The 27070-nt window shown below is 44.1% G+C and overlaps 1 protein-coding gene across 2 annotated transcripts in view; it reads right to left on the reverse strand.

Moving 5' to 3' along the window:
* Nucleotides 1–213: 213 nt before the first annotated feature.
* glra3 (glycine receptor, alpha 3) overlaps nucleotides 214–27070 on the reverse strand; it is a 91712-nt gene continuing 64855 nt past the window's right edge. The window contains exons 7-10 of one of the 2 annotated variants that reach the window (XM_019879698.1): nucleotides 23481–23695; nucleotides 7070–7216; nucleotides 4841–4969; nucleotides 214–1351 (exon numbers count right to left, since the gene is read on the reverse strand). In XM_019879698.1, coding sequence (XP_019735257.1) covers nucleotides 1031–1351; nucleotides 4841–4969; nucleotides 7070–7216; nucleotides 23481–23695 — 812 coding nt within the window. In that variant the 3' untranslated portion in view covers nucleotides 214–1030. The remainder of the gene's footprint in view (nucleotides 1352–4840; nucleotides 4970–7069; nucleotides 7217–23480; nucleotides 23696–27070) is intronic. The other variant, XM_019879699.1, reaches the window with a different exon arrangement.

Here is a 27070-nt window from a genome sequence, read left to right on the forward strand (position 1 = left end):
GCCGTTGCTGCAGAAACCCCCCGCCTCACACAGGTACGATGTCGGAAATAGCAACAGTGCTATTGTGGCGATCTCAGAGTATTCAGACATAACTTTAAATCCAGTTGTCTCGAACATACTTTTAAGGCCGCCGTCCGGTTGGGGACCCCTGCCCTAGCGGATACTCAATGAATTGCACCTTATTAAAAATATTCATTCCGTGTGTTTAATGCATTTTTTCACTTTTGAATTATCCTGCGGGCCTGATTGAACCTCCCGGGGGCGGGTTCCGCCCCCGGGCCGTATGTTTGACACCCTTGTATTAAGAGTTATTCAGATAACTATAGCATAAAGAACATGCTAACAAGTTTACCAAACCATCAATGTCACTCCAATTGTCCACTTCCTCTTCCACATTGCTTACATCAGACTCATCGTCTGCTTATCAATACAGGCCTAGAGCACCCTCTTGTGGTTTAATGGGAAAATAACGTGAAATGATCTGTAATAATGTGTTAATAATTTCACACGTAAATCATTCCAGAATGTTCGTGATACCCCTGGTCAAACTATGAAAAACACTGTGATTTATATTTCGGAAAATACGGTACTGGAGATGTAATGATACAGACCCCAAAAATGAGACAGGCACTCAATTGGAATTGGGCATAAGAAGCGGCAGTGGAAATTGAACCACTGATTTCAAACCCCATCACCAGTGAGTATACTGTACCAAAAGAGTTTCTACATACAAACACTGTGTTGTCAAAATCATGCTAAAACTGTTGTCTTGAAGACTACCACGTCATGATTGTTCTTCATCTGTGTAGTATGCTTGTTTCTCCCTGTACATCGATGTTTTTGGCAACTTTGGGGCAATGTGAGGTCACAAGTGGCAGGTCATAAGAAATGAGAGTAATGTGCCTGGGAGGTAAAGAAAGAAAGCATGTCCTCACATGAGCTACAGTACAAGTGTGTTTGCATTTTTTTTATGTGTGCATATTGGATTGATGGTACGTACGCACCGCACCATCTCTGTCTTTCTCTGTGGCTAATGGAAATCTTCATGGCGAAGTATTTTATAAAGAACCCAGTAGAATATATTGAAAAACAGGAAGGCCAGGGGGAAACCGGCCCTCGACACCGTGTCAATCTTTTTGGCTCGGTCGATAAATAACTTTCTCATCTCCTCTGTGCTTTTCCCTCCTCCTGGAGCGACGCCCGAGGGATTCGGGGCAGCGGGTGCCGGGGCTCCTTGAGTGTTTAGTGCAGCGACGGTATTGTTTGTGGTGGCCTTGGAGTCCTTGCTGTTGCTGGGAGTGGAAGTTACAGCAGCTGCAGAGGTCAGTCTGGTCTCATGTACTTCCCCTTCCTGATAGACAGAAAGGAGCAGCAGACATCTCATTAGACCGCCTTCTTGGGCTGCCTGCAATTATAAATCAAGCAAGATATTGAACAAGCTCGCTATACAGTAAAAAAATAATTCATTGAGTGTTTAAACGGTGATTTTTTTTTTTTTTATGTCAATGCGGCGGAACCCCCAATGTCAAACACAATTTGTTGTGCGATGCTGGTTGTCTTTCAGTTTTTTTTATTTTTTATTTCAAAGACAGTTCGCTTCAGGAAATAAATAATTCATAGCAAATTGAACTGTTCCACTGTTTTCATCAAAGATCGGCAACTAATTCTATATTTTGTCCCCTCCTGTTAGCAGCGCCAATTTACATTTGAGTGACAGCTTAATTAAAAACAAATTTCAGAAGAATTAAGCAGTGTGTGTAAAAGTGTTGGGTATCACCACTTTATTTTCACATTGTGGGTGCTTACGTTTATTTAAATATGGCAAATTCAAAGTGTCTGTTGTCCTGCATTTTACAGTTTGCGTATTAAACAGCAGTCTGGGGCGCAAACTTCAATGATCACGCAAACAGATGTGGAAGCTGATCTGCTAACCAGGCACACACAGGATCATTTCTGCCAAAAGGGCAAAATTGCCACGCAGTTCATTTTGCAGGTTCTGGAAAGTCTATGAGCGAATGAGACCAAATTGTGATAGCCGACTTTGTGTCTTAAATGCCAAAGTGGAGTGTACGATGAGACACCATTGTGCTGTGCAGACAAAATGAGAGGGGGCAGCAAAAACCTTTATGCTTACGTAAACATATTTGAAAGAATAAATGTTCGGGACAATGCAGTTTTGGAGCTTCCGTATGATCTAAGTGATGACTTAATGCCAGTCACAAGAAGGTATCATGCCATATCACCCGTGACTAACCTCCTTTCAACTCTGTACTTTATGGGGACAATCGCTGCTCGCTTCTGAAGAGTAGTTTCTCGGGTGTGCTGTTCCAGTTTTAAATGCAGCATTGTGCAGGATGCGCAAATCCATCTGCTTGCCTTGCACTCGGGACAAGTTAAATCAAATGAAGCATGGCATTTATTCGGTTGCTGGCTTTCCCCAAATGTACTGTAGCGCTAGACTTTTTTCTTCTGTACCTCAGTAATTCAGTTGGTTTGTTTTCCTCTTCCACCAACACTTGCAATTCCATCACTTTAATCTTTATTCTGCAATTGTGGCACTCCCCTAAATGTTTCATGGTAAAACCCATCATGTTCTTTTAGTTTTCCACAGTTAAGTATTGGCATATACTGTACCTCTGGCCCAATGGTGATATAATTTTGTATGAAATTATTTGGGTGGCTATTTTTCTAATCCGGACATAATTTCACCAAAACCCCACATCTCGGTGTGGCTACTGCCTCCCCTTTCACGACGTTCTCCTAAACCTGGCTGCGCACACCTCCCATGAAACAGTAAAAAGTCTTTCTTTCTTCTCCTTTCGGCACGTCCCTATTCAGGGGTCTAGTGTTTCTCAAGGACATAATGTCAGACAGTCGTGGCTTATTTCAACTTTTATTGTGAATTACAAACACGGCTGGCGGCCCGGTGGTCCAGAAGTTCGTGCGTCGACCTCAAAGTGCAGAGGTACCGGGTTTGATTCCAGCTCCGGCCTTTCTGTGTGGAGTTTGCATGCTCTCCCCGTGCCTGCGTGGGTTTTCTCCGGGTACTCCGGTTTCAACCCACAATCCAAAAACATGCACGGTAGCCTGATTGAACACTCTAAATTGTCCCTAGGTGTGAGTGTGAGCCCGGATGGTTGTCCGTCTCTGTGTACCCTGCGATTGACTGGCAACCTGTTCAGGGTGTCCACCGCCTACTGCCCGAAGACGGCTGGGATAGGCTCCAGCACCCCCCACGACCCTTGTGAGGATAAAGCAGATCAGAAAATGGATGGATGGACAAACACAGCTCCCGTGGGTCGCAGCTGATGCCAAAACTGAACGGTCTGAGGCAAAGCCTCGATGCGAACAAAGTTCTCTCTCAGTATCATAATGTCCGCTTTCCGAAATGCTCTTGCGACCCCCCCCCCCCACCACACTTTGGGGGGGTGGTGTTAGTGAGGAATTAGCATTTTAACATGGCTAAAATCTCAAAAAAGTGAAGTTAGCGTGATGTGGCCCCTTTAAAGTGCAAAACCTATGTGCTGCAGTCGATGTAAATAAGTTTATATAACGCAACATACAATTTTACAAAAATTGTAAAAGTATTATTCCTGAATATTTATTTTACTTTCAACCACTCGACATGTTCAGTGGCATCAGTGCTATACATACACATATAGTTCTTATTTTTTTCTTTGTATTTTTGCCCTCTATGGACAATAAAAGCGGTATTGTGCTATGACCAAAACATAAATATAAATCTATATAAATAAAACATGAATTGGAATATTTCATATCACACAATTTTTATGCTCTGTCTTTGATTTAAAGATGACAATACGCAAAAATCTACAAAAATTGTAGAAATTGTAACACATGGGTTACAATACTGTACTTCAGTACTTTTACACCAGTTGCCAACAAGTGCGCTCAACCTTTTTGTGGAAGTGAACATGCACTTTAGCACTCGCTATTTGGGATCTAAATAAAATAAAGCAATCTTATTAGATTACATGTAACGTGCCCACCATTAGTGCACGCAAAGTTAGTGGGACATGCAATTCAGCACACGCCATTACAGATCTTCATAAATCAGGTCCTAAGTGTTTATGTTTGATTACCATATTTTCCGCACTATAAGGCGCTTCGGAGTATAAGTCACAGCTTCAATGAATCGCCTATTTTAAAACTGCTTTCATACATAGAGTGCATAAGGCGCATAGAATAGAAGCTACATTATTGGCTGTGGTGGTGTTATGCATCCACTAGATGGAGCTACACTAAAGGGAAGACAATACAATGCATCTGTCCATTTTCTGATCGGCCTTATTCTCACAAGGATTGCCGGGAGTGGTGGAGTCTATCCCAGCTGTCCTCGGGTAGCTTTATTTATATTGAGCTTTCACAACCAATGCAGCTTTAACAAAGCGTTTTACAGAACATTTATAATACTACATCCAAGAAATCAGAATATTGATGCATGTATAAGGCGCATCAGATTATAAATCGTACCGTCGGCTTTTGAGAAAATCGAATGCTTCTAGGTGTGATTTATATTGTGTGGAAAATACGGCATATGCCTGGTGTTTGCTTATAATACATGCAGTTATTTATAGAAACACATGACAAAAAAATTGCTGCAGCATTTAGATTATTTTTAACCATACTGTGTAATATTTGTCTGTCTTTCCACGTTTCTGTTATTAACACCCTTCTTTGGGCTATATCCAGTCCACATCTCCTCTTAAGCAGCTTTATTGACTGGCAGAATGCTGGTGAAGACACACAATACACCGGTTGCATGACGCGACATGCACATGCAGGTACATGCCAACACACTTCATGTATTGTGCCATACCCTGTAGCTGCTGTTGTAGATGTTGGTCATAGATCCATAGAGCGGGTCTGACGCCTTGAGGCCGTTGTCAATGTTAACACGATGGAGGGATTCAGCTAGCTCATCTGCATCAACTGCACCTCCACTGTTCTACCGGTCGACAGCATGCACACCAGGCGTCAATGGAGAGAAACCAAAAGGGGGTGGGGAAAAAAAACAAACACATCCAGTACAAACACCAAATACGGGCGACTCAATCATTCAGTCAATATACAAGACATTTTGGTTACATTGGTGAGGTTTGAGAGTTACATTTTATTCGTGCGGGTCGGATTCTAAACAACCTGCTGCATTCTGAGGAAAACTGACAATACAGTGTTACCTCTACTTCCGAAATTAATTGGTTTTGGAAGAACTTTCTTAACTAGAAAATTTTGTAAGTAAGTTTCAAGTTTTCCATGTAAATGCACTAATCCGTTCCAAGGTCCCCCAAAATTCTGACATAAATGTTTTCTATAGCATAAAAATGCATCAAAATATGTAAAAATATGCTACAATTAGATTGTTGCACAATAAATGAGAGTTGTGCATAATGTAAAAAACAAATAATAGAGTAAAGAATTAAAATGATGGTCATTTAACTTTTAACTGCGTCCTCATTGTTTTTTGCCCTGTTTAGTTCAAGTCAGAAGTGGTTTTTGCCTGGCGTTTCGTAAAGAACTGATCCAAGAACGTTTGCTTTTGTCGGCTTTTAACAGTCCTTCAAAAATGTCCAAGGCAAACATTAGCATAGTGAGCGATCACCCTGGTGAACACTTTTCTGAGGGTGATTCACATTTACGTAAAAGTATCGGAACGCCTCATTGCCCAAGGGGCGAATGACCAGGACAATGCATAAACACATATCAATCTATCTACACACATAGACACATACGGTCGAAGTCCTTCTAAGCCAATGGGATGCCAGGATGGTGCTCTGTAATAGCCAATGGCAGAGCAGCTATAAGTATGTTGAGTTCAGGAAACTCGGAGCTGCGAGCAGCAGCCCATACTGAATTTTTACCTTTCGTATCTTGAAATTTCTTTCGAAACAAGAGGCGGGAAAATATTCCTGTTGAGGCGTTTCGCAACTTGAAAATTTCAAATGAAGAGATGTTCGTAAGTTGAGGTACCTCTGTACATACTGTATATAACTACAGATGTATGAAATTAGTCTTTAACAAGCTTGTTATTTTCTATCCATATTCATGATGAATTGTTTGTACTATTTATGAATACCTGGTAAAGTTTCTTTCCTCTAAACAAGATCTTGTGGATGGAGGAGGAAAAAAAAACATGAACCCACCCTTGTTTCTTCACTTTCCTATCCGGGGACCCAAAATCAGGTTCTTATAGCTATTGTATATCTTTGTACAAACAAAAACGGTGGTTTTAGGTATTCCATGTTTTTTCTTTTGTCAGTTAATCACTTGAAACTATTTTAGTAGCTCGAGACATTAAAATTAAGAACAAACCTGGAGGTCTCATAATTTTTGACGTGGCTCTACATGTATTCTTCCTTTTTTGGAAATTGATTTCTCCCAGGCATCACCAAGCATTCCATGTTAACCCATGAGATTTCTCATTGACATTATTTCCTTGTTACTTTTAAACTATATTTTCCACAAAGAAATGCCAGACTAAAGCCAAAAGGAGAAAATTGCTTGAGAAAAAGATTCAACTTTCTAAGCTTTGTTTTGTTCAGCATCTAAAATGGATTCACTTTCTAATTTGTAGGCAACACCTCAAATACAACCCCCCTCCCCCCACTATATTTTCCACCACTTTTCCATTACATTGAACAGAAGGAGACACGTTATCCACATGTTGACTGAATGCTGAATGCTCACAAAGATTGATATCATGCACCGACATTCATCTTGTTTGGATGGCTTGTCCAAAAAAAACAAACAAAAAAAAAACAAAAAAAAAACACAACTACTGTGATGTAGCCATGCAGAGCCATGCACCGGTACAGCAATGAGGTGGTGGGGAAACTTAAACATGCTCAGATAGAACTCGTGAAACATCCCTCCTCATTTCATGAACGCATATTAGCATGCCACCACTGGAAGGTAGCCTCAAAATCTAAAAGTTGGCACACTGCAACGATAACCTGGGTAACTATTTTATTGTCCGTTCACAGAAAAATACACCGGTAAAGGAGTATTTATTGATTTATTATTTTTTTCCACGAGTATCTTGGAGTACCTTGCTCTTCTTGGGATGTCGCCTGAATCGGAGCAGCTCTTTATGTTGCCTTGAAACAAAATTGACTGCAGCGTACTCCAAGAGTGCAGAGAAGACAAAGAGAAGACACACCGCCATCCAGATGTCTATGGCCTTGACATACGAGACCTGTGACATACACACAACTCATCGTGAAGACCTACATTTGGACAACAATCCAGGAATTTGTTGATACTCAATTAAATTAATTCAAAAGCCCCCTGTGAACCTTCTTTGTCAAACATGTATTTAGTCATTCTTATTTTACAGCATATTCTCAGAAAATCTTTTCGTCCGTTATTTTAAGGTAGGAGCTACTTGTTGTTAAACGAATGCCTCGAGTCAGAGCGTGTGACCTCATTTTTTTTTTTTTTTTGGTTTTGATGAAATTACGTTGTATTCAGACATGCATAACACAGTGGAGTGCAAAGCTCTGCTTGGCACTCGGAACACGATCAACCTCCTTCCTCCGAAACACACACACCCACCCAACACACACACACACACACACACACACACACACACACACACACACACACACACACACACACACACACGCGCGCGCGCGCACATACTTTTATGGAAATGGTCGTGCTAATAAGGGTTATGTAACAAAGTGCTCCATGTCTGATTTTTTCTCATGCATACAAGATACCAGAAGACGACTGAAGGGCTCTCTCTCTCACACACAACAGATGCACAGTGTGCTTAATCAACACATCCTTGACATCAGATTAGATTCTTTGAAAAGACAACAGCAAGTAAATCTACAACAATGACATTCTTAATTTTCACCACCGGTCCTTCAGGCTATTCGGCACAAAAACAAACAAACAAAGACACAAGTATGCAAATCGTAGTGTGATATTATTTCGTGTACATGAGCGTGCATTTCTCATGCCAGGTACACCCTTGGGGTGAGCAACCATAAACTGTGGGTGTTCCCTGACAAATCTGGCTCCGTGTGCATGCCGCGTGCCTACTCCGATGGATTGAAGAACTGCACTTTTCTGCACTGCACAGTCTGTAGAAAGTCCAGCAAACATCATAGTGCAGATTTTGTCAGCCAGGCGTGGGCTGAGTTGTTGTGACGGTATGAGGCACACCTGGGCCATAACGCTCACCGCCGCTTGTACACTGCCCAACGGCCAGACTGTGTCCTCGACCACATGACGCTGATGGCCAAACATATACTGGATATGTCACATTAGATATAGGTGCATTCCCTTCAAACATGCTGCTGGCAGCTTGGGGATTCCACCCCCCCACCCACCCACCCAAAACCCACACACACACACACACACACACACACATACACACACACACCCCAGCGCAGGCCTGACCACTCTTACTCACAACTAGTCATCGCAACAGTGCAAAGTTGAGTTAGACATTGAATCATTTGTTTTTATTTGCTTCTGTGTCAGTCAGCAAATATGATTGTGACTCGTCTGGTCGGTGGCGCAAGGAAGGATGCAGGGCACAGATGATCTCGCGACCAGCAGGCTCACCGCCTTTTTTCTTTCTTGAAGCAGCTTCAAACATGCATTCAGTCATAACCACAGACTTTTGATTAAACTACTCCGATTGGTTTTATTTCATGAAGAAAAAACAAACAAACCATGCTGTACTTCAAAGTGTAGCATGTTGGACAGAACAGTGAACATAACACATTGGTGTACTATTTTCCAAATGGATTTGACAGAACGTTGACAAGCCTCAGCAAAAATCAATGTTGATGATTTACACCCAGCCGCAACCTTTAATAATTACACTTCTTTGGTGCCTGCGCACATTTCCAGGTTCTACGCCGTGGGTGTGTCAAAAAGTAGGCATGGGCTTACGATATGCTAACAGTTAGCAAACATATCACGTTATCATGGTATTAAAATTAGAGCTGTAGAATGTCCTTTTTATCCAAATATTGGGCGAAATAAAACAAAAATTTCTCCACTAGAAACAATGTATTTTTGTTTAAACAAAACATTGAATATTATGAAAAGCATGCACATTTATAATCTTAGTCGTGACCCCGCAAAAGGACCCTTACCGCGCCAAAACAAAGAGCTCCTGTGTTTGTTGTTTGATGTAATATTGGATGTAAATTTTTGCATATCTCCACATACTGTATAAGCACTTCTTGAAGCAGGTCGCCATTGTTGTTCGTGTTCGTTGCTCTGGTGCATGTGTAGTCGGCGAGCTGTCGTTTAGTCCGCACAGTCTGAAAATCATCGCCGCCCCCTACATATCATTTATGATCGACGGAGAAATTGACATCCCCACGTAAGAGTGTGAGATTGGCTATGCCCAGACTAGAATAAAAACGAAGGCAGTGTGTTCACGTAGATCATGAAGTATGCCCTTAAAAGAAATACAGTGGTACCTCTACTTACGAACGTCTCTTCAAACTGAATTTTCAAGTTCTGAAATGCCTCAACAGGAAAATATTGCCTCTTGTTCCGAAATAAATTTCAAAAAAGGTAAAAATTCAACATGAACTGCTGCTCGTAGCTCCGAGTTTTTTAATTGGGCATAAAATGAACCAGCCAGTGATGGCCAAGCGGGCATGTCATAAATAATTGACATGTTGAGTCGGGTGTGTCTTAACCTCCACAGCAGAAGCTCCGTCGAACCCCTGACACCCATTCACCGAACCCTTGGGGTTCGATCGAACCCTGGTTAAGAACCACTGCTGTAGATAGATAGACAGATAGATAGAGAAATAGATAGATCTGTGTCAATGCTGCGTCGTCATCATTCGCCCCTCGGGCCATGAGGTGTTCCGATAATTTAACGTAAATCTATTAACTTTTACAGTATTCATGATAGACACCAAGAAAGTGATGGAGAAAAGAGGAAAAGAAAAGAAGAAAATATTTTTTTCCCATACAAGCAAAGCAAGAGACAGTAGAAAAATATGAAAAAAAGGAAGCGTTTGGTAGATCTTGCCAAAGAATATGGCCATAATGTATCCACAATCGCCACATTATTAAAACAAAAGGAAGGAATAAAAGCTAGAACTCCTTCTAAAGGCCTCACTATAATTTCGAAGAGGAAGTCTGCAATGAAGGATGAGATGGAGAGGTTGTTACTCGTGTGGCTAAAGGAGAAAGAGATGGCTGGTGACACAGTGACTGAGGCCATAGTTTGCAAAAAGGTAACTGTCATTTTTAATGACCTCGTGAAGGAGGATGCAGGCAGGGAACATTGGCAAGAGAACACTGGGAGTTTAAGGCATCGCGTGGGTGGTTTGAGGAGTTCAAAAGGAGGACTGGAATTCATTCTGTTGCTTGGTATGGTGAGGCCGACCACAAAGCGGACGACGAATTTGTGCAAAAAAAAACACTTGGTTATTGATGAAGGCTACGTTGCTCAGCAAGTTTTTTAATTGTGACGAGACGGGCCTTTTTCGGAAAAAGATGCCTTCATCATAGCAAAAGAGAGGAAAATGCCAAACTTCCTTGGATCAGTTCTTTAAAAAAAAATGCCAGGCAAAAACCACTTCTGAGAGAAGGCAAAAAACAATGAGGATGCAGTTAAAATATAAATGACCATAAATTTTATTCTTTACTCAAATTTTTTGTTTTACACATTATGCACAACTCTCATTTATTGTGCAATAATCTAATTGTAACATGTATTTGTTACATGTTGCGATGCATTTTTATGCTTTATAAAACATTTATGTCTGAATTTTGGGGGGCTAAGAACGGATTAGGGCATTTATATGGAAAACACGTCTCTACTTACAAAATCTTCTAGTTAAGAAATTTCTTCCAGAACATATTAATTACATAAGTAGAGGTAACACTAATAGTAAGCTTATATATAAAATTTGATGTACCTACTATACATTTTAGCAAATCAATCAATAATTAATATTTATTAATAAATAATTAATCAATGCATAAAGACATCCAGTATCTGCCTGTTTCATTTATCTGTTTGTACTGCCATTAAGTAAATTAAATTATTAAATGCAAAATAAACATCCGATTCAAGGTAAAACATTTTGCAAATATGATGACTTTAGTCACTATCAGTTTCTTCTTTATACAAAATCCCAACACACCAATGAAGACAACTCATTAAAAAACAAATAAAAAAATAAAAATAAAACACAAAAAAGGGGTGCAACCAAATTAAGACCTGGTGCAACCAATTTTGAAAGCTGTTAACACCAGTGATACCAGGTGAAGAGTTAGTGTAGAGCCCTGGATATCACTGTATACATCTCAAAAAGCTTTATTCATGGAGCGCTTTGAAACAACCACATTTTCATACAAAGTGCTGCACAAGAAGTTGTTGTTTTTGCACCTAATCTGCCCAGTGACAAGAACTGTTTAGTTACATTTTATATTATGAAATGCGCAAGTGAGGAAAATGAGTTTTTGGCTGTGAGAAGTTTAAGACCTGTGTTGCTCGTGGTAACACGTCATGTTATTTTTGCTGAGCAATGTTACTGCCAAGTGTTTTTGAATGTTTCACACCACTCACCAGATGGGAAGGAGGGATCGGGGGAACAATTGAGAGAGGATGTTATGCGTCTGAAAGAGGAGTTCGCCCGTGTGTCCCCTTTCCCCTTGGCTGTTGTTGTTTTGTTTTGGTGTTGGCTATGGCCCACTTTAGTACAACGTCAGGAAAGGGGCACAGCAGCCACATGGGGAGAGGTGGAGTTTTAGTGAACCAGGTCTCTTCTGGGTTCAAAAAACAGCCACCAAAATAACTCATATTTCATTAGAAATTAAATCACCATTGTGCCAAAGGTAATACCTGTAGATAATCATATACATGCCTATACCCCTATGTAAGCCGGCACCTTACCGTGGTGGAGGGGTTTGTGTGTTCCAATGATCCCAGGAGTTGTCTGGGGCTTTATGACCCCGGCAGGGTCACAAAGTGAGGGACCAGACAAAGCACAAAGACCCCTTATGATGAGTCAGATATATGGACCTCGATTTCCTTTGCCTGGACATGGGTCAACAGGGCCCCCCTCTGGAGCCCGGCCTGTAGGTGGGGCTTGCTGGCGAGCGCCTGGTGGCCGGGCCTACACCCATGGGACCCGGCCGGGCTGAGCCCGAAGAGGCAACGTGGATCCCCCTTCCCATGGGCTCAGCACCTATGAGAGGGGCCAAAGGGGTCGGGTGCGAAGGGAACTGGCTGGGAACCTTGATGGTCCAAACCTCAGCTACAAAAGCTAGCTCTAGGGACATGGAATGTCACCTCTGTTGCAGGGAAGGAGCCCGAGCTGGTGTGCGAGGCAGAGATATTCCGACTGGATATAGTCGGACTTGCCTCCACACACAGCCTGGGCTTTGGTACCAGCCCTCTCGAGAGGGGTTGGACTCTCGTCCACTCTGGAGTTGGCCATGGTGAGAGGCATAGAGCAGGTGTGGGCATACTCATTGCCTCCTGGCTTGGTGCCTGTATGTTGGTGTTCACACCGGTGGACGAGAGGGTTGGGGGTGGCTGACTGTTGTTTGTGCCTCTGTGACCAACAGCAGCTCAGCGTACCCACTATTTTTGGAGTCCCTGGAGGGTGCACATCCAATTTGTCAAAATTGCACTGGGGAAGGACCCTGGCTACAAAACATTCATATCCATATACAAAAAAATAAAAAATAAAATGTATATTTTTTCAATGTCCAAATACAAATGAGATACAGTAATCTCACAGCCCCCATGCGGGCAGTGATTCACATGGTTGCTTTACAGTATGATCACAACCTTGCTTCAAGCCAATGCCAGAGGCAGCAGGCCAGCGGGCATGAGTAGTTAGTTAGCACTTCCGTTGCAATCCCAGAATGGATGAAAACGTGAATATTTACATACAGTTTCCACACCAAAAACAAACTACTTTGCTCCAGAGTTGCGTAAAACAACTTTGAATTACTCCCCTGCCGTGTTGAAAAAAAAAAAGTCTCTACTGTGTGCAAGTGTGACCCAAACTTGTTAAGACTATCAAGTCACTGTTAGTTTCTGTTAAGGTGATGTTTATAAGCGATACTGCCGTTTCCGAAGGATCTTAAATGCACAACGACACTACGAACTGTTAGAATGCATTGTTTGTCCATGGTGTCGCCCCTCCCTTTTGTTTTGTTACCTTTTTCAGTGTGGGCTCGGCGCCTCGCTAATTGGCCCACCTGCCTCCCTTACACACCTGTGAGTCTTCAGCTCACCAGCCACTTGCAGCATAAAAGCCAGCCGGAACAGCCACTCGTTGCCAGTTCGTCAGTGATCTTTCCTGCCATACTCGCTTCTGCGAAGCCGTTACACTCCTACGTCCTGCACTCATTGAATTGGTCGTTTTGACTACCATTCGATTCCTGCCACCTCGACCTATCCCGCTCCTGGCTAATAAATCCGTCTGAGTTTATTGTGTCTGCGTGTGGGTCCTGTGCTCATTACTCACGAAGCCTAACAGTACGAACTGGCCAAGAATGGACCCAGCGGACCCAATGCACCAGGCCCTGTCATGCCAAGTAGTGATGGCGGGATGAAGCCCCGTGAATGTATCGAGTCTTTTGGGCCAATTGCTTCGCCAAACGGCTGATCAGTCGAGACCTCATTTAATAGCTCATTTAGTAGTGCTGACATCTGCTGGTCATTTGATGTAACGCAGATGTTATGTGGTTAACAGGCAACAAACCAGTAAATCTGTGCACAAAATAATGGAAGTTTTGTCCATTAAATATTGTCCGTATATTTGTCAGTTGTATGTTCAGTTACTTGATGTGCTTGTGTAACTGGGACCCACATTGGATAGAGGGTGTATTTTATTGATTTTGTTGAGGAATAAAATCATTTTGACTGTGTTGGGGCTCAGTTGATTCCTTTTTTTTTGGATATGATTTCCCCTGCCTTAGAGAAAACCCTCTCGCAGTGTTGGGAGATATCTGTTCGAAATGCTCCCAAACTAGTGAAGTCCTTCGCTTTTTGGGTGGCTCCGCCTCCATTCTCAAGCAGTCGAAGTAGCGCAGCAATGATCCAAGACTCACGTCAGATGGTCATGCGGGGGACTCTTCCTGGGTTTTCCGCGCCTATTTATGGAGCGCGAATCACGATGTGAGTCAGTCACGTGATCGCTGAAAACGGGGCCTCGTTTACCTTTGGTCACGTGATATGAGGAAAAAACGAGACGGGCCTCGATACGGGCTCCATTTAACCACGCCCCCTTTGTGCGGGGCATGACTCGCGACTCCAGTTCCATTTGTAACATCACTAATGCCAAGGGATCTTTCTTGGCCAACACGACCTACTCCTCCGTGCTCTAGTGGAGAGCAACCAGGCTGCTTCTGCCCATATCTCTGAGTTGTCTCATCAGGTCAGCATGCTGGCCTCCTCAATTCAAGACTCCAGGCCCCCCTCACTGGCTGAAGTGACACCGGCCTCGACAGCCTGCCGCGATATTCATGTGAGTGACCCAGACCCCTTCTCTGGGGACTTGGAAAAATGTCGAGGCTTCTTACGCCAGTGTGGACTAGTTTTCCAACAGCGCCCTCTATCCGACTCAACTGACTCCGCAAGAATCAACTATGTCATTGGGCTGTTTCGGGGAAGGGCGCTTGCATGGGCAGAAGCCTTGAGCACAGACCGTGAGTTTTTCAAGATGACCAATCCCGACTTTGTTACGAGACTCAGGACTGCGTTTGACCACCCAAACTCTGCTGGGGACGCCTCAAATCGACTCCTGAAGCTGCGCCAAGGTAACCGCTCTGTGGCAGATTCTCTGTGGATTTTTGGACCCTGGCAACTGAGGCTCGGTGGAATGGCACAGCTCTACGGGCAGCTTTCACCGAGGGTCTAAGCGAAAGATTAAAGGACGAGTTGGCAACTAGAGGTGTGCCTTCCGACTTGCCCGCGCTAGTCTCTCTCACCATGAAAATAGACAATAGGTTGCCAGAGAGGCAAAAACGAAGGACATCTTCGGTCCAACAGTCCACGAACCAATCAGGCCAGCTCTCGGTTGGCCCTGCGGAGGAAGAGCCCATGCAGCTGAGTCGAGCCAAGCTCACCCCGGAAGAGCGCCTCCGCAGGATACGAGCTGGTGGGTGCCTGTACTGTGGTAAACCGAGCCATTACGTTAACACCTGTCCTTCCCGCCCAAAAGGGGGCGCTCGTCGGTAGAAGTGGGAGTCCTGACGAGCACCCTATCTGTGAAAACTCCCCTAACCACCCGCCTATTGGTGCATGCCACACTACACGTATCTAACAGTGTTTTCCCGCTCCAGGCTCTTATTGATTCGGGGGCAGAGGACAATTACTTAGACATTGAACTCGCTAAGCAGTTGGGTGTGTACTGGAAACACTGGAGACACCTATTCCTGCCGTGGGTATTGATAGTGTGGTCTTCACACAGGTGTGCCAAAGGACCTCCCCAGTCATGCTGGTTCTGTCTGGCAACCATCATGAAAAGCTTTCCCTCAAGATAATCTCGGCTCCATATAACCCTCTAGTGCTTGGCTACCCCTGGTTGCAGTTGCATAACCTACATATTGATTGGTCCTTGAACAAGATCATTGGTTAGAGCACTCATTGTCACTCCGTTTGTCTGCAGTCCGTCTTGTCCCCCCTTGCTCCTAACCCCACTCGTCTCCCTTCACCCGATTTATCCCTCATTCCTCCTGAATATCACAACCTTAGGGAAGTCTTCAGTAACACGAGAGCTCTGTCCTTACCACCTCATCGACCCTACGATTGTGCCATTGATTTGCTACCTGGCGCCCCCCTCCCAGCCAGTCAGTTATACCATCTAACACTACCTGAGAGGGAGGCAATGGAAACCTCCATCTCAGAATCCGTGGCAGCCGTACTCAATAGGCCCTCCTCTTCACCTTTGGGAGAAGGATTCTTTTTTGTTGGCAAAAAGGACAAGTCACTCAGGCCCTGTATAAATTTCCGAGGTTTGAACAGCATTACGGTGAAGAACAAATACCCCCTGCCATTAATGAACTCTGCTTTTGAGCTCCTACAGGGTGCAAAATCTTCACAAAATTGGATCTCCGAAATGCATACCACCTGGTGCGTGTGAAGAAAGGGGATGAGTGGAAGACTGCCTTCAAGACTCCCATCGGCCACTTCGAGTACTTAGTAATGCCTTTTGCTATAACCAATGCGCTCACTGTGTTCCAGGCTTTGATTAATGATGTGCTCCGTGAGTTTTTGAACCATTTTGTATTTCGTGCATTTGGATGACATATTAATTTTTTCTCGAGACCCAGAGGAAGACATCTCTCATGTGAGGCTGGTGCGGTTGCTGGTAAACAGGCTTTTCGTCAAGGCAGACAAATGTGAGTTTGGGGTGAGCACAGTGTTTTATTTGGGCCACATCATCCAGGAGGGACAGGTTCGAGCCGACCCAAGCAAGATTCGGGCCGTGGAGGAGTGGCCAGTCCCCAGCTCACGGAAGGAACTCCAACGCTTCCTGGGGTTTGCAAACTTCTACCGGCGCTTCATTCGGGATTACAGGAAGGTGGCCTCACCACTAACCAGACTCATGTCCTCTTCTGTGCCATTCTGCTGGTCTAAAGAGGCCAACATGGCCTTTAATAAACTTAAACACTTGTAGACCACAGCCCCGGTCCTTGTTCAGTCTGATGCCAGCAAGTAATTTATTGTTGAGGTTGACGCCTCCGATTCTGGGGTTGGAATGGTACTATCTCAGCGGGGAGGTTCCGAAGAACATCTGCATCCTTGTGCCTTCTATTCCTGTCGGTTGTCTCCCAATGAGCGCAATTATGATGTGGGCAACCAGGAGTTACTCACAGTTAAACTGTCTCTAGAAAAATGGAGACAATAGCTGGAGGGGGCTGAGTTGCCATTTGTGGTATGGACTGACCATAAGAACTTGGCATACTTACAATCCGCAAAACGCCTCAACTCCCGTCAAGCCCGGTGGGCCATGTTTTTCAGCCGTTTCGACTTCACGCTCACATACCACCCTGGAACCCGGAACACGAAGCCGACGCACTCTCCCGCCAGTTCTCCCGAGAAGCCCACTGAACACCCCAAGACTATCCTTAAACCAGATGTGTTGTTGCTTCCCTGACATGGGAGATAGAAGAAGTGGTGAGGACGGCACAGCGTTAGCAAGCCGATCCTGGTATAGGCCCTGAGAACAAGCTTTTTGTCTCTGAGTCCTCTTGTGGGCTCACGCGTCTAAGTTTGCCTGCCCTCCGGGAGCCAACCGCACAATTACCCTGCTCAAGAGACAGTTCTGGTGGCCTGGCATGGAGAAAGACACCCGGGAGTTTGTTGCTGCTTGTACCACTTGTGCCCGCAGTAAGGCATCCCATCAGGCCCTAGCTAGATTACTCCACCCCTTGCCATTCCCCCACAGAGCTTGGTCCCACATAGCATTGGACTTTGTCACCGGGTTGCCATTATCCCAAGGCAAAACCACTATTATGACGGTTGTCGACCGTTTTTCCAAAGCAGCTCATTTTGTTCCCCTCAATAAACTCCCCTCGGCTTTGGAAACGGCCAAACATTTAGACGACCAAGTATTCAGGGTGCATGGCCTCCCCCTTGACATAGTCTCTGACCGGGGCCCCCAGTTCATATCACGGGCGTGGAGTGCCTTTTGTAAAACTATTGGATCGGGACCAGCCTGTCTTCTAGGTACCACCCTCAGTCCAATGGCCTTTTGCTATAACCAATGCGCTCACTGTGTTCCAGGCTTTGATTAATGATGTGCTCCGTGAGTTTTTGAACCATTTTGTATTTCGTGCATTTGGATGACATATTAATTTTTTCTCGAGACCCAGAGGAAGACATCTCTCATGTGAGGCTGGGGCGGTTGCTGGTAAACAGGCTTTTCGTCAAGGCAGACAAATGTGAGTTTGGGGTGAGCACAGTGTTTTATTTGGGCCACATCATCCAGGAGGGACAGGTTCGAGCCGACCCAAGCAAGATTCGGGCCGTGGAGGAGTGGCCAGTCCCCAGCTCACGGAAGGAACTCCAACGCTTCCTGGGGTTTGCAAACTTCTACCGGCGCTTCATTCGGGATTACAGGAAGGTGGCCTCACCACTAACCAGACTCATGTCCTCTTCTGTGCCATTCTGCTGGTCTAAAGAGGCCAACATGGCCTTTAATAAACTTAAACACTTGTAGACCACAGCCCCGGTCCTTGTTCAGTCTGATGCCAGCAAGTAATTTATTGTTGAGGTTGACGCCTCCGATTCTGGGGTTGGAATGGTACTATCTCAGCGGGGAGGTTCCGAAGAACATCTGCATCCTTGTGCCTTCTATTCCTGTCGGTTGTCTCCCAATGAGCGCAATTATGATGTGGGCAACCAGGAGTTACTCACAGTTAAACTGTCTCTAGAAAAATGGAGACAATAGCTGGAGGGGGCTGAGTTGCCATTTGTGGTATGGACTGACCATAAGAACTTGGCATACTTACAATCCGCAAAACGCCTCAACTCCCGTCAAGCCCGGTGGGCCATGTTTTTCAGCCGTTTCGACTTCACGCTCACATACCACCCTGGAACCCGGAACACGAAGCCGACGCACTCTCCCGCCAGTTCTCCCGAGAAGCCCACTGAACACCCCAAGACTATCCTTAAACCAGATGTGTTGTTGCTTCCCTGACATGGGAGATAGAAGAAGTGGTGAGGACGGCACAGCGTTAGCAAGCCGATCCTGGTATAGGCCCTGAGAACAAGCTTTTTGTCTCTGAGTCCTCTTGTGGGCTCACGCGTCTAAGTTTGCCTGCCCTCCGGGAGCCAACCGCACAATTACCCTGCTCAAGAGACAGTTCTGGTGGCCTGGCATGGAGAAAGACACCCGGGAGTTTGTTGCTGCTTGTACCACTTGTGCCCGCAGTAAGGCATCCCATCAGGCCCTAGCTAGATTACTCCACCCCTTGCCATTCCCCCACAGAGCTTGGTCCCACATAGCATTGGACTTTGTCACCGGGTTGCCATTATCCCAAGGCAAAACCACTATTATGACGGTTGTCGACCGTTTTTCCAAAGCAGCTCATTTTGTTCCCCTCAATAAACTCCCCTCGGCTTTGGAAACGGCCAAACATTTAGACGACCAAGTATTCAGGGTGCATGGCCTCCCCCTTGACATAGTCTCTGACCGGGGCCCCCAGTTCATATCACGGGCGTGGAGTGCCTTTTGTAAAACTATTGGATCGGGACCAGCCTGTCTTCTAGGTACCACCCTCAGTCCAATGGTCATACAGAGAGGGCTAACCAGGTGTTGGAGACCTCCCTCCGCTGCATGCCTGAGAAGGACCCCTCTTCATGGGCATCACATCTGGCATGGGTGGAATATGCTTACAACAGCCTGACCAGCGCAGCGACTGGTGTCTCTGCCTTTGAGGCCTCTTTGGGCTATCAACCCCTCCTCTTGACTTCCGAGGTAGTAGACAGAGAGGTACCCTCAGTCCAAGAGTACATTGGCCAGTGTAAGAGGGTTTGGCAAAACACTTGCCAGGCCCTGGAAAGCAACCAACGGTTTGCCCAATCTTCTTTTTCAGTGTGGGCTCAGCGCCTCACTAATTGGTCCACCTGCCTTCCTTACACACCTGTGAGTCTTCAGCTCATCAGCCACTTGCAGCATAAAAGCCAGCCGGAACAGCCACCTGTTGCCAGTTCGTCAGTGATCTTTCCTGCTGCACTCGCTTCTGCCAAGCTGTTACGCTCCTGCGTCCTGCAGTCTTTGAATTGGTTGCTTTGACTACCATTTGATTCCTGCCACCTCTACCTATCCCACTCCTGGCTAATAAATCCTTCCAAGTTCATTGCGTCTGTGTGTGGGTCCTGTGCTCATTTCTCACGAAGCCTAACATGAACGATGACTCAAGTTTGTGATGTTTATTAGCGATACTGACGTTTCTGATGGATCTTAAATGCACCACGGCGCTACGAACGACGACCTAAGTTCGTGAGGGAGAGAACTTCCTAGCACTTTCCCATGTGAGTCGTAAGACAAACGGCTCTGGATAGACGAAAGCTGTTCCTTGAACCTCTACCTGTGTAAGGCCGTGGCGTTAAATCCTGTGATCCTGTGGCTTTTTTTTTTTGCCTAGGAGAGAGAATCATTTAGAGGAGATAACATTCCTGGTGAGTGTTTTTAGTTGGATATGTGGCGATTAGCATTCTGGCATTCGATTTGTAACATAAAAAAACAGTCAGGAATGACGTTGTTGAAAATGAAGATTGTTTTTTGTTGATGTAAGATATAACTGTGTTCTTATAAAAGGGGGGTAAACCATTGCAACTACAAGTGCGCGCCATTGCAAGGGCATTAGCATCGAGCTAAGCTAACATGCTCACGGCGAATACCGCTGTGGGCTTCATGTGAGCTAGGTTTACTGAATTGTTTATTTTCCCTGGCCAATTATCGCCACGTTGCCTTGTTTCGAATTAGAAGCTGTTTAAGAGAATTAGCCACATTGAGTGAATGCCTTGCGCAGTTCGTGCAGGCTGTTTTTTTTGGACTGATAGACTCATCAAAGGATTGAACTGCACCGTGGGACGGCAAGGACACTTTGAACTTCATGGCCACCCGTTTCCCTGGAGGGTGGTAGGACAGTTTAAAAGGATTCAAAATTTTTTTGGGACGAACCCAGTATCTTTTTTTATCTGAGACCTCAGACGTTTTTTTTCATGGGTCAAATCTGATACCAACCCTGATAGGAACCGATAACAACTTAACCTTGAACTTGTATTGCAAAAAATGGAATTGAATGCCCTCGGCATTGAGGGAGACTCTTAATAGTAGTAGAAATACAGCGTATTTGTACTTTTTCTTGTTTTTTTTCATTTCTTGTTGAGAGTTGGCGAAAATTCTTGGCAAAGGAATGTATTCCCAGTTTTTTTGTTGCCCGATTACTCTTTAAATTTCTGCCAGTGTGTCTTATTTCTGTTGGAAGTTTCCCTTGATTTGAAGTAGAGTTTGCTGTTGCCAATTTTACTGCAACCTAAGGTAAGTGCACCCTAACTCGAAAAGATTTGGATAATTTGATACACTTGAGAGACGTTGATTTATTTGTTCTTTGACAACTCACGAGAAGGGTGACACTGAGTAGCTGCACTTAGGGTGTCTACACATGCATGAGCGACGCTTGTAGCGATGAAACAGGTGGCACCGCTGCCACTTAACATTAGTTGTCATGGCTAATTATGCTCGAATGTGGCTACAAGATTTTTATACAGTTGAGCCCAGCGCCAACCCTGGATTTGGAGAATACACATGGCTTGCATTTACATTTTGTTTGTAAAACAATCGCAGTTCCTCCACCAGGGGAGTTTCTTCCTCCAGGTCCAAGGAAGAACTCCCTTAGGATAAAACTTCTGTTCATCAATGACTGAACAATTAACAATGCAAGTACTGTAGGTAGCTGTTCCGATCGGCGAGCTCAGGGAAACTGAAGCTGGAGTATAGAGACAACCAAAAGTGGAAGCTCCTAAGGAAAAACAATGACCTGTACAAAGCAGGAATCGACAGGATCCCGGAAGCACCACGATGGAGTAAATTCATGCGTTTGGGAACGAACAGCGGATGAAAACTGTTTTCGCTTTTGTTTGACCTTTACCAGCTGACCGCCGCCACCTTCAGAATTAATGAAGGATGTGAACGCGAAAGAGAATTAACAAGGATGTCTGCCTGGAGCGGGCGAAACGTCTTTTCCCGAACATGCTCGAATGCACCCGAATCACTGAGTTCATGTTGAAAATTTAACACAGATTTGCAATCATAAACACGCAGAGACTCAGTTAGTAAACTGTAGCACCAAATGTCAAAAACAGAAAATGAAGCCGATGCGACGGAAGGGTCAAAGACACACATCAGCACACTGTTGGCCATCTTGCCTCTCTCACAATCTGACTGTCAAAGTGTAAAATATCTTAAAACGCAGTGTCAAATAAATACAGTAAATATTCCCATCCCCGGAATTCTGTGAAAAGGAATTTCCTTCACCCGGAACAAAAACCTATGCATTAACATTTTGACTATGATATTACATGTTACCGGAACTTACGTAAGCGGAAATTCCACTACCCGGAACCCGGATTGAGACGTCATGCCGCGGGAGCTTAAATACACGCAACGCCCACCCGATGCTATGGAAAGACATGACGCTGAGACACATTTTCACTTCGCGTTTTTCGATCATCAGATTCGAAACGACAACGTGTGAGTTTTTATTGGCGTGCATTTTACTGTAATTGTGAATGATTTTAACTTTATTCACTTAACGTCCTGTAGAACGCGGCACAAGCTTAAAAGCAGCACCCACTCGACACGACCGAAGAAACGTGTTCGCTTCGCCGTTTTCATTCATCAGATTTGAAACGAAGACGTGTTTGTGACTTTTTACTGGCGTGCGTTTTACTGCAATTGCGAAAGATTTTAACTTTATTCACTTAAGTCGTGTAGATCATGGCATCGAAACATAGAAGAACTGTAATGACTGGAGCGGAGCGAGTGAAATGCATCCGTTTGAGCGAGGCTGGACACAAACTTAAAAACATCCAGCAGACACTTGGAGTCGGAAAGACGCAAATTTACGAAACTTTAAAAAACAAGGCATCGATTCAACTCCTGATGACAAGCCACCATCCAGCAAGGAAGCAATGCAAATGGCAACAAAAATCCTTCAGTATGCACAAGAATCACCAGACATCGGTGATCAATGGGACAGTTACTTGCAACTAGCAAGAAAACTGTATGACACGCAGGCAAACATTGTCATAAACCAAAGAATGCATCCAACAAAACAATCCAAAATCGACACATTTTTTTTCCCAAGACAGAAAAAAATAAACATTAATATACTGTACGTATTTTACTGTTGTGATTTTTTTGGATACACCTGTCTTGCAGTTTTTGTTATATAAACAGTTTTTGGACAGTATATTTTTGTATTTTATTGATTGTGTTTTTACATGTGTATTTTGTCAACATACTTGCAGGTTCATAAAGGACATGTACCATGCTCATTTCCCAAATGAGGAATTTCTATTATCAGGACAAATTGGACAGCGCAAACACGAGTCCGCACTAGAGAATATTTACTGTACTGTATTATTGATGTGTTCTTTATTCTAATACGTATTCGGGATTTGTACTTTTGTAGCTTTGTCAGTCTGGTCTATAAAGAGATGCACATCGTGAGTAATTTAACTGAATAAGGCAACACAACTGTCAAGTAATCATGTTGACCAGCTCATGCACCGTAATGAGAGTGATTGTCTTTAATAACTGATTACTGGATATCCGTTCATATGAGCTGACTGCCAGCATAAATAGCATACTTTGAGTAATGCAGCACATCTCACCGTCAAATTGTTCCGAGATGTTCAGAGGAGCGTGAAGTGCCTGAATGAAAGCCAACCAAACAAAAGCTTGACAACAAAAAGCTACACAACTGACCTTTGGCAGTGAAGTCCTTGAGCCTGAGCTCTGTGTTGTCATTGTCAGGACAGTAGTGATGCCAAGCGCCACTCTGGCTGGGGCCGCATCCATGTTAATCCAAAAGGAGACCCAGGACAGAATAACAATCAGCAGAGACGGGATGTACATCTGGATCAGGTAGTAGCCCATCTGACGCTCCAAGTGGAACCGCACTTCAATACAAGTAAATTTACCTGCAACATCACACAGACAGCAAACATTTTTTAGTTTGTATAACACGATTTTTTTTTTTTTTTTTTTAATGAGCTGCATCTGGAGATGTCAGCTTCTGGCAATTTACTGCTGCTCGTATTTACGTTGGACTTCAGCTGAAGTAAGGCGCTGCGCTATTACAGATTTTTAAGGCAGTTTTTTTTTTTTAATACAGTTAAGTCTGTAGTCTGTCAGTCACTTTCAGTGCCGAATCCACAAAGAATGAACTCCACCCATTGATCGTACTTTTGACTGCACTTCATTTGCACCCGCGGTTTGCTCCATCTTATCGTCTATTAACAAAACCCGTTTAGTGTTTTTCAGCGTTTTGGCCGCGTAATTTGGCGAAGGAGAAGAATCTTTAGTCTTTGTGCCTTCTCGGCAGCATGCGTGTACCAACACTGATTTTGATGGGGGAGGGGGGAATGTCCATGTTTGACAGCCCCGCCTGTAACGGGCAGCATTTTTCACAGCCCCCTTTTGTTCGGCAGAGATGTCTGCGCTGTTGGACAGTCTGCGCTGGTGCGGTTGGATGGATGGCTGGTGGAGCAGAGGCTGAAGAGAGGAGCGTCAGCGTGGAGCGCGGATGTGTGTGTATTTTGAACTGAGAGATGGCACTTGGAATTGAAGCGGAGATAAATGGAAAGGTGAAGTGAATCCAATCTCTGTTTTCATCACTGGACGCTACAGCTTCTTGTTTAGTTTCAACTTTGCATAAAGCAGACGTGGGGGAACGTCATGCACGCTGTGGGCATGACGTCTCTGATCCACTGGTGAAAAGAGACTTTGATTCTCTCCTCTTTCATTTATAACTACGTCAAACAACAAAGCGTAGGCAGGAATAGTTGTTACAATTGTATGATTGTCCATGTTTTATGTTACGTGTTCTAATATTTTTATTATTTTATGTTAATGTTCTGGAAAGCGCTTTGTTACAGCTGCAGCTGTTGTGAAAGCGCTACATAAATAAAGATGTATAAAAGATAATGATTATTATGATATTCCAGTACAAACACAGCAAGTTTGACTGCTGAGTACAGTTTGGACCTAATTGCAAAGTATAAATGCTGGCTTTACGCCAAGAACACCATAGCAGAACAGTGGTGCGTTGGAAGAGCAAGGTTAAATTTGCAGAATACGAGCTTGGGGTCCAGGCCAGAAATACAATGGCTGCAGGAAGGCACCATATTTGGAATGGATATCCGAATCTGTCAGTGCCCCAGGAGTTTCCAAACGCATGCCATCAGATGCAAAAGAAGTTGGCATGATTTGATGCAGAGGACAAAACAAAAAAAAAAAATCATATTACACCTCACAAGCTGCTCAGATGGTGGGGGTCCACCTCAACACCAGACCCTTAACACAATATAAATGATCCAGCAAACTTTACAAACCGAAGAAATATGATAGCCTGGAGGGAATTGACACAGGAGTGTGTTTCACAGGTCTTTGAAGGTAGGCTGTGTTTCATCCGTCCATCCATTATCTGAACTGCTTTATTCTCAGCAGGATTGCATGTGTGCTGGAGCCTCTCCCAGCTGTCTTCGGGCAGCAGGTGAGGGACACCGCGAACTGGTTGCCAGCCAATTGCAGGACACTCATAGACTGACAACCATTTCCAATCACACCTAGTGACAATTTAGTGTTCCATTATGTGGGAGGAAACCGGAGTACCCAGAGAAAACCCATGCGGGCAAGGGGAGAACATGCAAACTCCACGCAGGGAGACTGGAGTCGGAATCGAACCCTGCACCTCTGCACTGTGAGGTGGACGTCTGAACAGATCGACCACTGTGCCATGTTTATTTATATTAATTTAAATATTAGTTTACAATATTATTATTATTTATTAATATTCAACACCACTTATCTTGTACAGCAGGGGTGTCAAACTCATTTTTGTCACGGGCATGCAAACTCCACGCAGGGAGACTGGAGTCGGAATCGAACCCTGCACCTCTGCACTGTGAGGTGGACGTCTGAACAGATCGACCACTGTGCCATGTTTATTTATATTAATTTAAATATTAGTTTACAATATTATTATTATTTATTAATATTCAACACCACTTATCTTGTACAGCAGGGGTGTCAAACTCATTTTTGTCACGGGCCACATTTTAGTTATCGTTTCCCTTGGAGGGCCGTTATGACTGAAACCATATAAAAAAGTCAATAATAACAGTTTATTCAACTATTGTTTAATTTTCTGTAATGAGGGGTTTGGTCACAAGAAAATGCTTACAATATGTCTCTAATTTATTAAATATGAGAATTCTAAATTTTGGTCGAGATTTTGGCAAGCATCATGGAAGTGGACATGTTTGATTTGCTTTCATGGGCCACATAAAATGACGTGGCTGTCACGATTCGGTTTCTGGTCTGACCAGCAGGTGGCATGTGCGGTCTTCTGTGCACACCTGCTGCCAATCCAGTCATTATGGGACCAGGTATTTAAGGACTCTGCTTCAGCTCACCTGTGTCGGAGTATTGTTATTGCCTTGCTGTTTCCATGCCCTCTGACCACTTTGTTATAGACCTCGTCGTGTATACGCTTTTGGATACTCCCGGTAACATTGTTCTTGTTCTTATTGCTTTGTTTTGTGAATTGGCTTTTTCTTGCGTGTAGTTGTTACATTGTTTTTCGTTTGTATTCTCGGTACTATTTTCCTCTCTTGCCTTTTTTTTGGAAAGCGCTTTTTGTTATTCGTTTTTATTCTGTTCTTCCTGGTCCTTGTTCGGACCAGCGCTTTTTGTTCTACTTTGTCGATGCGAATTTTTGTATTAAACATTTTTGTAACGGAGACCTTGTTGGAGTCTGCACTTTTGGGATCCAATCTTATTTCGGCTCGTCCGAAACCGTGACAGATTTATTTTTTATTTTTTTTAATACCTCAAAGTATCTTGAAATCATATGTACCACAAACCATGCCTACTGTAGCATCGCGCTGGGTCTTATGTCATTCACCAGCTGTTGAATGAACCTAAAAGTTTGGACTTGGCCCATTATTTAACTCATGCAAATGAGCTTAATGCGAACAGGGAAGAAGGGTGAATGGGATCGGTAGAGAAATGTGATGGAGGAGGAAATGATGGGGAGAAGAGGGCCTCTCGCTTCCAGGCAGCTGGAGCAGCTTGTCCTCTCAGTGAAGCAATTTCTCCTCTTTTCTTCTTTGTGGTGTCCAGCTGCAGATGGCCCATTCTCGGTTTTGAGCCCAACTGCAACTAAATATGGCAAACCACGGGGAACTCAAACAGCCAAAAGATATTCTCTTCCCTTACAAAAGTGAAACAGAATCATTCAAGAGTGCTGAATTCTTTTTTTTTTTTTTTTTATTTCACGGATGATTACAGGC

Source organism: Hippocampus comes, unplaced genomic scaffold (assembly GCF_001891065.2).
Source record: "Hippocampus comes isolate QL1 unplaced genomic scaffold, H_comes_QL1_v1.1 scaffold158, whole genome shotgun sequence".
Lineage (NCBI taxonomy): Eukaryota > Metazoa > Chordata > Actinopteri > Syngnathiformes > Syngnathidae > Hippocampus > Hippocampus comes.